General features: G+C 37.7%; 2 protein-coding genes and 1 pseudogene across 3 annotated transcripts; 2 read left to right on the plus strand and 1 right to left on the minus strand.

Annotated features, from left to right (window-relative positions):
• The first annotated feature begins 84 nt into the window (after positions 1–84).
• Positions 85–6,632, plus strand: LOC104000870 (pseudo histidine-containing phosphotransfer protein 2). Of its 2 annotated transcripts, XM_009423012.3 has the most exons (10): positions 85–287; positions 3,530–3,717; positions 4,028–4,164; positions 4,271–4,388; positions 4,851–5,129; positions 5,572–5,702; positions 5,788–5,856; positions 6,026–6,097; positions 6,211–6,283; positions 6,361–6,632. In XM_009423012.3, the coding sequence occupies exons 5-10, from the start codon at positions 5,070–5,072 to the stop codon at positions 6,409–6,411; spliced, it is 456 nt and encodes a 151-aa protein (XP_009421287.2). In that variant the 5' UTR covers positions 85–287; positions 3,530–3,717; positions 4,028–4,164; positions 4,271–4,388; positions 4,851–5,069; the 3' UTR covers positions 6,412–6,632. The 2 variants fall into 2 exon arrangements, with proteins under 2 accessions (XP_009421287.2, XP_009421286.2); XM_009423011.3 differs by lacking the exon at positions 85–287 and having other exon boundaries at positions 3,224–3,717.
• A 4,150-nt stretch (positions 6,633–10,782) lies between these two features.
• Positions 10,783–11,468, plus strand: LOC135651151 (lachrymatory-factor synthase-like; annotated as a pseudogene).
• Positions 11,469–11,810: 342 nt separating this feature from the next.
• LOC135651149 (protein phosphatase 1 regulatory inhibitor subunit PPP1R7 homolog) lies at positions 11,811–14,681 on the minus strand. The gene is made up of 6 exons (XM_065171016.1): positions 14,235–14,681; positions 12,980–13,210; positions 12,665–12,811; positions 12,440–12,582; positions 12,252–12,366; positions 11,811–12,050 (listed from the first exon to the last, which is right to left on the minus strand). Exons 1-6 carry the CDS (start codon positions 14,544–14,546, stop codon positions 11,970–11,972), a joined length of 1,029 nt encoding a protein of 342 aa, XP_065027088.1. The 5' UTR covers positions 14,547–14,681; the 3' UTR covers positions 11,811–11,969.
• Positions 14,682–16,346: the final 1,665 nt, after the last annotated feature.

The following is a 16,346-nucleotide window of genomic DNA, read 5'->3' on the forward strand; positions in this document are numbered from 1 at the left end:
GATGGGACCCATGACCTATGAAGCCCAGACATCAAATATGTGAGAGGCCGCGGGACGCCGGAAGGTGTCGCATCGTTCTTGACAGTGTTTTTGGGAGGGTTGAGGTGACGCGTTAGGGTTTGTTCAGCAGGAAGATGGGACGGGATAGGATTGGATCGGATCCTGCGGCCGACGTAAAGTCTGGATGATGTCAGTTTCGTTAACCTCGATAGTATCGTTGTTTTCTCCATCGCTACACTGGATTCCTCGTGTTCCTTTCGATTTCTTCTTCGTCAAATTATACCACGGTGAGCGATCCTTTTCGGCTTTGTATCATTTGAAGCGAACTGTCGATTGGCAATTTAATGAAAAATTTGTTGCTTTTGTGATTAGACCATGCAAATCTCCCCCTTTTTTATTCATCATCGATCTGGTTCTTCTGTCATTTGGTGCCTATACCGCTTCGTAACAGTATCATGTTAGTTCCAGGTCAGATTTGCCTAGAAAAATACAAAATACTAAATCCATGTCGATGTTTGATAACTATAAAATTTCGAATTGGGTATCCAATTATAATGAACATCATTTCTAATTCCTTTGTCAAAAGGCATGCTTAAGGGCAATTCTGATTTTATTTGTATTCAATAGAAAAATCAGTTATGAAATAAATTGTACATGTACACAGTTCCTGCAAACTTTACAACCTTGTTCATAAATCAAGAAAGAGCAATAGAACAGACAAGCGCAAAGAGTAGTAGGATTTGCGCTCAATAATATATATTTATATAACAAATACAGATATACCTATATATATATATATATATATCGAGAGAGAGAGAGAGAGAGAGAGAGGAGCTAATATCCTATTGAGAGGTCAGAAAATTTAGAAATGTAAATACATGTGAAATGGATATTGCATGTTTATCAAACTATAACGAAATGGACCATTAAGGCATTCTTGCATTAAGCTATGATATATATGCTAATTCTTCTTACGACTGAAACAAGTGATTCTGGTTTAAAGAATTGCTTAGGTGAATACATATGTGTGCAACTCCTGTTTCAGAACTTTGATATTATTTTATCAAAGCAAAGTGATTTTATGTCGATGAAGTCACTTTATTTTGTCCATTCGATCATTTTAGGAAGGATTACTTGTTCATTTAATATGTATGATTTCTTTTAATGATATGATTTTTTCGACCCTATTCAGTATCATGGGGGCTGCGCTAGTTGAGTAATGGGTGCATGTAGGGTAAACAGTACTCTGAAGATGCTAATATGCAAGAGCTGTCACTAGGTTCTGCTTTCAATGATGCTGAAGAAATATGTGGCCATGAGAACAATCAATGATGTGTGAAGATTCCTTTGGAAAACCCGGGAAGCTACCAACTATAAAGTTCAATTCTAGATGTCCCAATCACTTATTTGTCAGAGACTAAATATGAATATGCTGATAAGATATGATTTTCAGATTTTCTACAGAAGAAGTATGTTATATTTGTGGATTTGACCTTCCCTTATTGCTGAAGAGATTGGGATTAGATCCAGGATATGTCCATGTCCACTCAGCTCAGTGTCTATCTCGCCCATGTGGCCTATCTTAGACCTAGTCATGAATGTCATCATCGTCTTTCCATTGGTAGAAATTTCTTATGCTTGTCTGTCGGTTTTTGTGCTATAAGGTGGATTCTCTAATGTTGACTATGAGACGTGAAAGCAAATTAAATAAGAATAAAATTGTGGTAATGATGTGACAGCTAGGCTGATGACGGAGATACAAAATAAATCTTATTTGTACTTCTATAGTATACAAACAAGTTGATAATTCTCATATTGTAAAATTTTACCATAGAAAATTTGAGCATTTATCTTTTACATCAATTTAGAATGAATCAGAGTGAAATGATTCATTAGGGTGATGCTAAGTAGTTCTTCACTAAGAAAAGAAGCCCATGATACAACTTAAGCTTGTTGAGCATATTTCATTTTACTGAATTGTGAAAAACATGGCTAGGATTGCTTTTAGTCCCATCATATTTTCTCTTGTATGCTTATCATTCATTAGTGGAGACTCTAATATTTTTTATCGTTGGATCTTTGATTTTAAAGGATTTTTTGTAGGTTTCATGGTTAGGACAGGGTTTGATGGCTTATTAAATATAAATATGTATTAGAATATTTTACCTTTCCTATATGATGATTTTTTTTTCCCTTTACTGTTTATTATTTACTTCATATTTGACACAGCAGTAACATAAAAAGAATGGCTTAATGCATGAGTTTCCTATCGATACAAGGTTGTCTGTAATCATCCTTCTATCAATAGAGATGTTGTTGCTGCGACTCAACCTTTGATCACCCAAGTCATAGAGGAGCAATCTTTCTATGATGTCTCTCGATGCATTTTGTAGTCTGTCATTTAAAACTTGGTGAGGACATCTGTTGTACATATTGAAAATATATGTAATATCATAGTGAATAAATTAACTCATGAAACAACAAAGATACATGCTATTTGTGTGTACAGCACCTGAATTCTGTTATTAAACCATGAAAAAGTTATCTTGTCCCGGATAACTCCCATCTCTACGAAAGACTAGCTACCCTTTAAATCTTTTATGATGTTGACACTCTTTAGGTGTAGAAAAGCTTTCATTTGCTTATTTGATCAATGAAATTCAGTCAGACCATGGCAGTTGTAATTTTTGCTATGGTTTAAGTAGGAAATACTTATAATTTCTAAAGAAAGTTATCTGATATTTAATGTTTTGGTGACTTTATGAACATCACCAGTAACTTTGCCTTCAATAGAGCTCAAAAGCAGGAAGATATCCATTTGCTGATCCCAAATAATTGGGATCTTATAGTTTCTTCTCATCGGTGGTAACTTTCCAGAATTGAATGTTATAATTCTCAATTTCTTAAATTTTTTGGATTAATAAAAATGTTCTTAGCTGTATCTCTTCATTGAATATAACAAGAAATGCATGTTATTTTTACAACATTTATAGCAAATCATATATGCCTATATTTATGACATATATCTTTGAATACTCAACAGCATTCTAGTTGGGGGGTGTGTTCTTTGAACATGAAGTTTTCTGCACATGCCTGTGTTTTCTTTCTGTATGTTCTTTCTCTTATGGGACTTTTAGAATTAGTCCATTGTGATAATCTAGCTGTGTAAATTTAGTATAAATAATTTCATTGTTACTTTGGATAATAAATGATCTTTTAGTCTGTATTCCACATTGTACCGTTAGTGGTCATATAGAATTTTTCTGTTAGCATGTTTAGAATGGATTTCATAATATCTGTATGTTAAATATGGGCAGAAGAGAATGTCTTGCATGTTGTGCTTGTCCATTAGATGGATCCTCTGAGGACAAAATTTTAGGGGCTGATCTTTCCATCCTTCGACAACTAAGATCTATTCAACGGCTGTACTTTAGAATTGTTTCTAATCATTATGATTCTCCAGGCAGAGGATTTTTACTTTCTGTAACAGTGTTCTTCACGGAATTGCAATTTGAGTATGTCCTTCCAGGTCAATATTCTGTTTTCGACATTGGACAATGATGTTGGGCAAGAATCATGATCCTCGGGGCAATCATTCATCCTACAACTTTTCTCCTTTAGCATAGTGGTGCATGGGACCAAGCACCCTAAAGAAACCAAATCTGAAAACCAGGGCGGAGAGCTACTGGAATCGTTGCTGCATCCTACTCATATTGGGTATGGAATAAAGATAGCATATCAAGAGTCTATTCTAATTCCCATCTTTTCTTTTCCAAGTGCTTCTCAGATGATAGAAACACAAGACAATGACCATAATTCATTGGACTTCTTTCATATTTTAGCTCTAAACAGCCTTTTAGTAGTCCATGAAAAAGAAAAAAAGGTAAACTTGTGCAGTCGATACAAATTATGCACATGAAGCTAGCAGCTACTTGTTGGCAGCAAGAAATATCTAAAAAGTTATATGAAAGTATTCCCTCAGTGATTATAAGCAGCCGCATTCATGGAATTTTTCTTTACAACGCAGATTGAACTCAAGATTGTCATCACAAATTTTTGGTGGATGCGCCGAAGCCACATATGCTACTTCTCAGCACTCGTCAGAATTATCAAGTAGCATATACTTACAAATGATTGAGAGTATCAAGGGAAAAAGTATGACAGGTACGGGTCCTCCTTGTCAGATCCTGTGAACCTAGTCCTGTAGTCGGGCAAGGATAGAATTGGCATTGGTTTATGTTCTTTTAATCATTGGTGTTTGTTATGTCAGCCTCTGGATTTTGATTCCAAGAGGTTGACAGAACAGGTATGTCCTAAGCCAGGGCAGGGCGGTGACAAGAAAAGAACATACAAGTGATGATTGGTGGTCTGTAGCAGGATATCTGATGGTAAGCATGTACATATTCCAATTCTTTTTCTCGAAATAAAATAACTTGTATGATTTATACATCAGTAATTAATGAAGCAATCACATGTATGCTTGTCCTTTGTCTTCAGAAATATATCCGCTGGGGTGCCCTTTGTCATAATCTTTTGCTCTCTTAGTTTTCATGGCTTGTCAAGTTATGCTTTCTAGGGTAATCTAGAGGTAAAAGATGAACTATTCAGACATTGTTTATGCTTTCTAGGGTAATCTAGAGGTAAAAGATGAACTATTCAGACATTGTTTATGCTTTCTAGGGTAATCTAGATGTAAATGATGAACTAGTCAGACTTTGTTTGGATGCAAAGAACACTCGTTTCTTTCAGTTGTTTAGCTGTTGAGTTGCAGACTAATTAAAGTTTTGAAATGCTATGGCTTGTGCTGTAAACATACATGTGTTGAGCTGACCCAAATTAATTGAATGCAGTTTTGGTCGTTGTCCATCTTTTGGATTTCAAGCTGATCCTGACCCACCTGAGTGCTGGTTGCTTCCTGATGGGTTATATGCAGGAGTAATGTACACCAACAGCCCTTCTCCTGCTCTATAAATAGAGCAACCTACCATGGCTCTAGTATCTCATCGGCATCTCTTATCTTTGCACTACTCCATCCTTTGCTCCATTCGTCTCTTCTTACTCGGCCAGAGATGGAGAGCTCTAGCTTGCAGCGCCAGCTTGCCAACCTGAAGAAGAGCCTCTTTGATCAGGTTGGATTTCTTCACTCGGTGTGCAAAGCAGTGGCTTTGTTTGTAGCAGCAACTGCAGAGCAGCATTTCCTATAACATCAAAGTTTAACAGTAATCCACCATGATCTGTTACTATGACCCCCACAAGCTTCAAATTTATTGCCGTCGAGTCAGCGGTAAAGCAGAATAGAAAAAATATATACATATATATATATATATCTTTCTTTAGGTTATGCAATAGCCATTACAGTTATCATCTACTCTGTTCTACGTTTCCTGAGTGCATTTGAGTTCCTTGTAAGGTCATGGTAGTGGATGCCGATGTTGCATCAAGAAAAAGATGATTTGATGTTATCTTAATCGTTATCTGGAACATGGCAAAGCCAGAATAATGTTCAAAGAATCCTAATTGCAGTATTTTTTTTGTCATATATAAATACTTGGCTGTGGTTGTTTATTGCAGGGTAACCTAGACGAACAATTTTATCAGCTAGAAGAGTTGCAAGATGATGCTAGTCCTAATTTTGTGGAAGAGGTCGTCACCTTGTTCTTCAGGGACTCCTCCAGATTGGTGGCTAATATTGAGCAGGCCATGTAAGCACACTTCTCCCTCGGTGTATACTGTATTTCTGAGAGAGCGTTCACGTATAATAATGTCATGAGCTTTGTATTCATGCAGTGAGAAGTGTCCTCGAGATTATGAAAGTCTGGACGCATTGGTGCACCAATTAAAGGACAGTGCTTCCAGGTAAGACTTTGCCGTTCTCACATTGACTTCCAGGTTTTGAGATGGTAGATCACAAGCTTTTCTTAGACTCTCTTCATCTTCTCTTTTTATTCCCTCAACTCGTACTTGGCCATCTAGTTTTGATGATGTTCATAGCGTTGGCTAATGTAAGCTTACGCGATTGGTGTAGCATCGGCGCCGCGAAGATGATGAAAGACTGCACCGTCTTCAGAGACTACTGTGAGAAACGAAACTCCGAAGGGTGCCAAACTCATCTCTTTTCCTCCACAATCTTCCGCTTTTGAATACTGCATGCCATGCATCGTCTTCTCCATGGCTACTGTTTGATTGCGTTGTTCGCTCACATTCTTTCAGGTGCCTACGATCGTTTCAGAAGGTGAAGAAGGAGCACTCGACCCTGAGGCTGAAGCTGGAGAACTACTTCCAGGTTCCATTTTCTGACCCTTAAAAACTCTACTCTCAGACTTCCTCATGCATTTGATGCCCTCACCTCTGTCATGGCAGCTGTTAAGGCAAGTTGGTCCTGCTGAGAAAGCCACTCGCTCCGGCAAGTGAGAGGAGATCATCGATCGTCAACGAAGCTATGTGACGTGAGTCGAAGCAGATATATAGCGTAGGTTGGTGTGAGAATAAGCAATGTTATTGCAGCAGATGTTGACTTTAATATATTCGACCGTGGAGTCTAAATAAATATTAACTCCACATATATCCTATCAAACTTCATGTGCAATCTGTGATCATAAAATCTTAACGTTGGGAGGTACAAAATTCTAATATTTTCAGAATTTGTCCAACCGTACAATTGTCAATTTAATCAGAGAAAAAAAAACACTGACATATGATATATAATTGAATTATGGATTTACTAAACGGCATGCGTTCTCGGTTTTGAAGTTAAATCATATCTTTATGATTTATCCTTAAAAAAAACTAATTAATGCGTTCTCGGTTGCGATGAGGCTCGATAAAAGATCGGCCGATATAATGCATGGCATAATCAAACACACCATCATTAACAATAATTAAGCCACATTAAACATCTCGAACGCTATCATTAACAATGAAGCTTAAAAATAATACATGGCAAGATCAGACACACCATCATCTCTCGACTCTTATGCGAAGATGAAGGGTTTAGGGAAGCATTGACCAAAAAGAATGACCATGCAAAGAAACGCTGGGTCTCCTTACCATATTATCTTTTACATCTGCTTTCTGACTTCCAAGTTGAATATTGTCCATTTTAAATATTTTGATCTCTCTCATAATCTTGTAGTTCATGATGATACTAATTTTTATAGGATGAATAATCATTCTCCTTCTCTTTTCTCGTCTAGAGGATAGATATCAATCCATTCTAATTTTATAGCTCTGATTAATCTAACTTTTTTTATTTTTACAAAAAAAAAACATACGAAAAAGCTGAGCAAACTGACAAGGCGTTACAGAAACGAATGCTTGGATTGTTTGATGAGTGGTGGGGTGGGGGTGGAGGAACCTCGCAAAGCAAGCACGAGAGACACGTCCTTGTAATACACAGCCGCCACCGCCGCCGCCGCCGCCACCACCACTACCAAAGTTGAAAGCGCGGTGTCGCTTTCCCCTAAGCTTTCGGTTCATAACCATGCAAGTTCGGTTGTAATTTAAGTTACCTCTTCCCTCTAAATTCATCGTCGAGTTTGAGTTAATTTAGTCAAAATAGCATACATGATAATGCAGATGGATGTAATCCAAAACCTTTAACTTTTAATCTGAATTTCTTGCTTGAAATTCAAGCATTTGAGTAATATTATGTTAGATTTTTTAATTATTGAATCTAGAAATAAAGGTTGTCCTGATCATGATTTAGTTTAAAGTGAACAAGTCAAAATCGGAATCGATCAATGATTTTATGGTTTCAGACCAAACCAAAACCAAGGAGGTAATTCGGTTCCAATCTACTCCCGACCAAACTAATAGTTTTAGTTCAATTCCAAACTAATTTAAAAATTAAAAAAAATATATTAAGAAAAAAACGTTAAAAATTACTTGAGTTTGAATTTGAATGAGATTTTACAACCTCTCTCGCTCTTGAGATCCAGTTATCTACGTCATAATCTTAAGTTGAAATCTTTCTCTATAGTATTTAATTGCTCATTACAAGTTTTAGCCTACAACTTATACAAAGTGTAATATTTCTTTTCACTAGATACATTAAGAGAACTTGCTTTCATTATCTTATGTGAAATCTGTTATCAAAGTTTTTATCATCTAGCCTTCCAACTGGAATTAAATTCAACCTCAAGTCAATCATATCCCTCACATAATTAAGTATCAACTTGTAGCTAAGATTGATCTTTATATGAAAATCACTCATGTTGATGATGTTTATCATGTCATAGGTGTCCATCTTGATAATACCAAAATTTTTAGACCTATAGATAACAAAAAAATTCATCTACAGTGTAGCATGATAAGAAACATCTATGTTAATCACTCACTCGAGACCCTGAAAAAATATCATCAGAAGTAGATAAAATCAAATAATCATCACCCTACACTATAGTTGTAGTATTATCTTCTTACTCTATATGTTCTTTTTTTTTTTTTCTTATTCTTCTTGCTTGCATTGATTATTTTAATATTATTTTTTACTATAATTATAATAAATAATATCTTTTCTTGATTTTGACTTGCTTCTATTCATGTGTGAATCGCTTATATCCTTGAACTTTGACTTTTCTTTGTTCTATAAGATAAATGCATATGAATTAATATAAGATGTTACTGAATTATTTCTTCTCATAGTAATAATACCATCTAGCATAAAATTATCGAGGGAAACTAGTAAAGTACAACGTTCTAACTTTCTTTTGTCAAATTTGGTGAAGCTAAGAGGACTTTTGTCAAATTTGGTGAAGCTAAGAGGAGCTCAAAGAAGTCACTCGCACACATTGCTTTCATCATCTCATCTGGTTCTTCCAACGCCAAATCCTGTCCACCATATGATCCATATTCAAAACATGCAATCACTGACGCTCCATTTTACAGAGTTATCTACTCATTCCCTGGAAATATTCTGGTGGACAAATGGATTGGTGCTCTCCAACATTTGTCTCCTCCATCGGCAGGATTTCCACGATTTCCCACCGTAGTGGGTTGTAATCTTTGCTATCTGCAGACGATGTGCAGTGGATTGAATTTATTGGTGAAAGATACATGTATGGAATATGGAAGTAGACGGTGGTCTAAATCAGAAGAATTCATCAATGAGAAATAAGCGATTATATATTTTCTTCTGCAGCAGCAGAACTTGTCAAGGTTTAGGTAAGTGAAAGAGTCTCAGAACTACACAAGCACAGAAGCTAGATCAACACATCATAACCTAAATAAAATCCATTTTATCTAAAGCCATCGTAGAGAGATGATGAACCTCTTCCAACGAAGTTCCTGCCATGTATCAGTTCCAATCTTGATGGAGCTGGTCATCTTCTTATAGATCATGTAAGTTTGCTGGTTGATCACATAATTATATAAGGCATGTCAATATTTTCTTATTATATGTTATGATTAACAAGTATTTTAGAATTACTTTAGACGAAAAGTAAGATGTGAAGAATATTTTTGGTGTTTTTAGATTTCTTTAGAGTGAATACTCCTTAGGACTTCGGTAGAGAGTGAGAAAAAAATATAATTTTTTAATATTTATACGAGAGGATAGGTAAGAAAATTTGTGCTTGAGCGGAGATAACTCGATAACCTTGAAATTAAAATTTTAAGTTTTGCTATAGATATAAATAAATATTTATATAATCATGTTAAATCTTACGTCAACTTTTTAGTATTTTTTTTTATTATTGATCTCTATAATTTTTTTTATTTTTAGAATTCTTTTCTCACTCCCGGACACTATAAGATATGTACTTTGACAGTATCATCAGTTTGAGATAATCTATAAACAATCCGAGCATTATGTACAAAATCACTGTTTTCCAGTGATAATAGTCAATATCTCCCGTGATATCAATCTAAATAACAGCCAAGATCTCTCCACCTACATGATAAGATATCAGAAAGCTGTTAAGGAAAATCCTCCTCTATTGAAAAAAATTCTCCTTTCCAAACATATATAAATATGAAGTATTATGTCAAATACAATCAATTAATAAAATCTTTTTCTTTCTATTTCATTTCTATCGTTCAGTACCAAAACATTATTTGTGAGGACTTAGTTCGATGGCACATTTCTATCAGAGATAGAACTCACTCTTTGGCCTCCTTCAAATGTCCTCCTTCAAATGTCTTACATTTATGCCATGATATCAACACCCTGCAAATGCCTCACATTTTAAGCCTCCTTCGACTAGCCCTCTCCTTTCAACATCATGTGAAACACGACAATTTGTCTCTCACACACCTGTCCAATACTCGGACAATCCAAATAGGAAAGCTTGTCATGAAACACGAGAATTGCAAACTGACAAGAACATGTCGACTCCGTAAGCTGCCATTTTCTAGCGTTGCTGAGGAACTTACAGTTGTAGTTTTGGTTCTTACCGCATTCCTCTCCGATGCTAGACAAGCCAAAGAGTATATAGCTTGTGAGGAAGTGACAGACGCTTATCGACCGGTCTTCCTTGGACTGTAGAGAACCGATTACTTTGGCAAAGAATATAGATTCCCAGTTGAGTTTGATGATATATGTCATAAATTTTTCGGGAAGTAATCGATATTTACCACATGAATTTTTTTTCTTGGCATAGATTAGCATCAGATGCAGCACGAAGAAAGCGTGGTCTCAAAGCAGGCAAATGTGTGTGCCCAATGCCTACGGACACTAATCGATGAGCCACGAGCGGAACGATGTCGATTCCATTGGAGAGACCACCACCAGTCGAAATTTTGCTCATTCCAAATGTTGTGGTCCACTGGTCTACTTTCTTCCTATATAAGAAGATCCATGATCTCCCTCTGAAGGCTCAGCAATGGAGCAAGACCCACCTGAGAAGTGGGAAGGCAAAGCCTCGGCCAAGCTCCTCAGCACGAACGCTGACGAAGCCTGGTCCCTCCTCTCCGACTTCTGCAGCCTTCACTTGTGGCTCCCGGGGCTGGTCGAGACATGCTGCAAGACAGCCGGCGATGAAAGCGGGCCAGGCTGCGTGCGTTACTGCGGCAGCCCCCCGGGTGACGACGGCAACCCTCTCATCTGGGCTTACGAGGAACTGCTGGCGTTCGACCCTGCGGAGCGAAGTTTCAGGTACAAGGTGGCCGACAACAATATAGGGCTGAAGCGGTACGTGGCAACGTTCAAGGTCGTTCTGCCGCCGCCGGTACAGCTACAAGGTGGCCGAGAACAACATGGGGCTCCGGCCGTACGTCGCGAGGTTGAAGGTCCTGCCGCTGCGCGCCGACGGGCGTGGGGAAGGCGGGTGCGAGCTCGAGTGGTCGTTCCACTCCGACCCACTGCAGGCTTGGACTAAAGACGGCTTCGAAGGCATGGCGGAGCGAGTGTCGGAAGCCGTGCGAACGAATGAGAAAAACCTGAAGCAGTGGAACAGTACTGTTTGTCATCTAAGTCGTTACTGTTTCATGATTTGGATTCCCGAATAAAGAGAAAGGATTGATAGCATAACCGTGACAGCTTTTCTTGTAATTAACATCATTGACATTATGAACTTAAGATTTCAACATTGACATTATGAACAGGGCTTGAAGCTCAACATGTTTCCTGTTCTTGACAAAATGAGAGCAGGACACATTGTCTATTTTTCTACTTTAACCCACCACTTCAAAAATGGCATAAAATTTTCCACCTTCGTTCTCTTGGAACTTGCTGTGGTACCGTATTCGTTGCCAAGGAGGAGATTGCTTCTGATAAACCTACTTGATACAAAGGTTTGCTCTGCAACAGACTTCTCTGTTAGAAATGCATCATAATTCTAACTGCTCCCAAATTCCACCAGTTCACGAGTGAGGATGAAAGTCACCAAATGGATGATTAATAACCTGTAAGGTTACAAGGACAATTTAAGTAGGTGAAGATCGAGTAGCTTGTACCATGAAATGTGATTCCAAAATCCATTTCTCAAGTGATTACTGATCATATTCAGTAACATGCATGATCATCCAATCCCTCACATAAAAATATCTGAATCAATCTGCTGAATGTTTGGAAATATCTGCCTCAAAGTAGTAGAATAATCTGGCGAGCTAGCCTGCAACACATTTTTAACAGAGTGAAATAGATTAGCACATTCGAAATCCATTCATCACTCAATTTTTTCTAATTTTACGAGCTCGAGGAAGGATATCCATACTAGTGACCTAAGCAAGCCTTTCTAAAGCTTGTGTTAAGAACATTAAATGAGGCCAATCAAAAACTAAATAATTACTCCCTGAAATTTCAAAAAACATACACATGGATTGCGCTCGAGATAAATGGTTGTAAGCCGTTCCCTTGAACCACATACAGCTACATCAATGCCTTCTAGCGAAGCTATTTGGTTGTCATTAAGCCACAGGTCTTCTAATCTGCATGGTATCGACAAATGCATAAATCAAAAAGATGACCACTGAGCCAGAGAGACAAAGAAGTTATTCATACCTTGTCAGTTTGTCAATATCACTAATCATGGTAAGTTTATTGGATGAAATGTCCAGTACACGTAGGTTTTCTAAGGTGGACAACCCTTCCATCCTTTGGATACCATTATGACTCAGATACAATTCCTCTAGTGCGATGCATCCCTAGAATAAGAATAATATTAATTCATCATGTATTACACGTAATGAAATGCGACAGTAGAAAAACCTTTTTTGTTTCTTTTACCTGAAACCCCATCGTGGATGTCAAACGGTTGCTCTGTAAACTTATTTTTCTGATACATTTCAGCCCACACAAGTTGACCATCCGAATACGGTTTCGTCCAAGCCACAGCTCCTGTAAGTTTGTCAACGTTTGCAAGTTCTCCATAACCTTGCATGCGGATCGGGAAAAAAGATTAGCATGAATTATATCATCAGAGAAGTACCAAAGATTATCGCGATGACATATATTTTTTAAGGAAAACAAATTCAGTTTCTGGAACTGCTTTTTACCAATCTATAAAGCCTTTGATAAAAGTTACAAGATATAAAAGCTCACCCTTAATCTATTTGAACCGAGTTCAAGGATCTGCAACGAATGCAAGTGTTCAAGTTCCTCGATCTTGTTGACTTCATTCTTTGAAACATAAAGCTCTTTGAGTGTGTCGGAGACCTTGGACAAGCCATGCAAGGAAGATATCTCATTGAAAGAGACATCAAAGAGAAGGAGGCTTTTGAAAATGCTAACATCAGGTATATTTCTCAGCTTGTTATCCCGGAGTACCAGCTCCTGCACAATAAAGCAACCACCAGTGGATAATAGATAGCAACAAAGGCGGCTTGGGTTTAGTCAAATAAAAGAATCCAAAAACCTTGCCACTCCATATTTAAACAAAAATGAAAATTAATTATCTATATCATAGTAAATGGAAGATAGACCTCGCTCTTCATCTGTTTCATTGTTAAAGTTGTTTTTTCATAAAACTTTTCCAATGGAATGTGCCAGTTAACCAAGGCATTTCCCTGAAGCTCCACAGTATAGACATCAACCAAAGATTTGTGATTAGAATCAGACGAATTAAGATTGAAAATAAAAAATTTTGAATCAAAATTTTAAAAATCACAAAATATTAGAAAATGCTAAGTTATTTGCAAGATTAATATTTCCAACAGTAGTGAAACTTTTTCTTCCAGAATACTCTAACCTTTCACTAATACTAGCCTATTCACTTCTCACATATAAATTGGCTATTTGTTTTGTTTGTCGGCTGCACGTTGCACAACTTCTTTTGTCTTTCCCTAATCAAAGTACCTTTCATTTGTTCATTAACCGCAAGTTGCAAGAAAGTGACGCTTGAGAGCTCCATAATGGCAGTCACCAGGGCTTCAAAACATTTATATTGGAACCCTCATAACAAGGCCACTTTCTCTGTTTCTAGATTCCCTTCTCGCCACCAAATTCTGCATTATCGCCATTGGAAGCAATGCCCTCTGTTATAAACTGTGAACCTGTGCATATTTCTCCATCTTCTTGTTCTTTTTTCGTCCATCTATTCAAGTCGATCCATTTCTACCTACTCTATTCGACTTGCATCATATAACAATGCTTCACTATCGTCTCAGATGACAATTCAATTCATTCATGGATGAAAAGAATGTTTGTGCCGTTTTGAAATAAACGTACTAAATTTGTGCAAGAAATTAAGAATAAAAACAGACATTTACGAAGGTAACACATTACTCCTCTTGGAATTAATAAAAAAAGCAAGAGAATTCAAACGAGTTATCAAGAACGAGAAAACGGGAAGCATTACAAGCAAGCCGGCGATGGCTTTCCACTGGGAGATGGGCTCGACGCCCTTGTCGTCGAAAAGGTTCTGCCGAAGCGAGAGCTTCCGCAGCTGCGGGAGGAGACGGATGCGCGGGTCCAACTCGGAAAGCCTGTTGGCGGTGAGATCCAACTCGACGAGGTCATCCGGGATCTCGACCTCACGCAGGTCATGGAGCTGAAAGCTCGTGAGGTCGAGACATCGCCCCTGCGGCTCCCCTTCCACCTCTTCTCCTGCCGTCGCACACCCTCCGTTCCCAGGCGCCTCATCGGCGTCGAGACAACGGCGCTCCTCCATCGGCGGTGGTCGTGCAGATCGAAGACGCCAGACAAAGAAACCGATCAAAACCCTAACGGTTGTGCAAAGAGGAGGAGAGACCGATCGAGATTATGTTCTCGATGCCTCTAAAAGCGAAGAACAATGTAGTGAAAGTGGTCGAAGAGAATCGAAACGGAAAATAACATTTGTATTTTTGCGGACGAAAAAAGATAATTAAGCAAAAGATATAAAATAAAAAGAAAAGTCGAATGTAATGTGCAGTGCGCAGTTCAAACGGGATCCTATTTGGTCCAACCTGACCACATCGTAGGACGACTTGGATCAATCTGGTCCGATCGATTTGCGTCCTCTGAGTAGGTCGACTTGGCGTTGGGCTCCAAACCCGGTCTAAACCCGAATATATGAACTCAATGTTCCTTTTCATTTGATCGACCATGTGACTCGTAATGCATACGTAAACAACGTTGTTTTATGCCACGTATTTTCGAACCCCATAGAATAGAATAAATATCAAGTTTTTTTTCAAAAAAACCTATTACTAAAAGCGAAGCCAATATCAAAAATTTTTTCAATACAAAATTGATTTAGTAGTTAATGAATTACTATGAACCGACACATGATTGTCATGTAAAATTCAAATCACCCTCCATCTACATAAGAGAAATCGGTTGGAAAACCCCTCTTGACTTGAATATTCATGTAGATGACATCTACACCGGGAGTATGATATTTTCATCTTAAAGATATATCGGACATTCCTACGTATATGGGTTTGGACTACATTGGATCGATCAAAACGTCAATAATATTTTCTCCTAATATTAACCAATCAATTTAGGTATCTCTAAAAACATGAGTAAGAAAAAAAACTTACAACCAGCAAAACACATTATATATATATATATATATATATATATATATATATATATATATATATATATATATATATATATATATATATATATATATATATATATATAGTACAGTGGGATATCTATTTTCTTCTTCGGATAGATGTCTGGCCCAACAAACTCCGAACGCATTAAAACCCGCCCAAAAAGCCCATTCACCTCTCTCTCAAGAAATATGAATTTATAGAGAATTTGGATTCTTAATATATCACAGAAAGAAAAGTTCCCATATGTTTCACCCTAATGTTATGGCATGTGTAGCGCTATACACGAATGACAAGTAGGGGATATCTTTGAATTCGACTATTTAGATAACTCATGTATCGATCTTAGGTCAACAAATTCATAGACGTTTATTTGTCACCATATTCTGGGGTTCATATCAACGTATTGCCTCAATAATCTTCAGGAATAGGCAATTTAAGCTTCGGAATTCGTTTCATAAGTCAATTCTCTACGATGGATTGCCAATCGATTTAGATTTCTCTGTTACGTCGCAGATCAATCGAGTCGCGTGTGTGCGGGTCCCTCCCCGGAGACGTAGGCACCCCCTCTCGTCGTTAATAGAGTGCGTGAGACGTGTCGAGCGATGGCAACGCCGACAGTCGCATTCGTCGGCCGTGGTGGGTGGACCCCGACTTCGTTTGGCTTGGGCCCGCCCGCATCATTGCCTACTTTTCGGTGCTCGTCCCGCAGTCCAAGCCATTGTGAGACTTCGCGGAAGCATCGAAACCTGACTACGAGTCACTTTTATCGCAATCAGATCGTTATTGATTGATCACATGTAAATGATTAATATACTGGTGATTGATTGATTACCCGATCTCATGAATGATATTTTTATTATCACTTATTTCTTTTAGATACTTAATATAATTTTCACAGCAACATTGATCATCCAAACGGT

This window comes from Musa acuminata, chromosome BXJ3-10 (assembly GCF_036884655.1).
Source record: "Musa acuminata AAA Group cultivar baxijiao chromosome BXJ3-10, Cavendish_Baxijiao_AAA, whole genome shotgun sequence".
Lineage (NCBI taxonomy): Eukaryota > Viridiplantae > Streptophyta > Magnoliopsida > Zingiberales > Musaceae > Musa > Musa acuminata.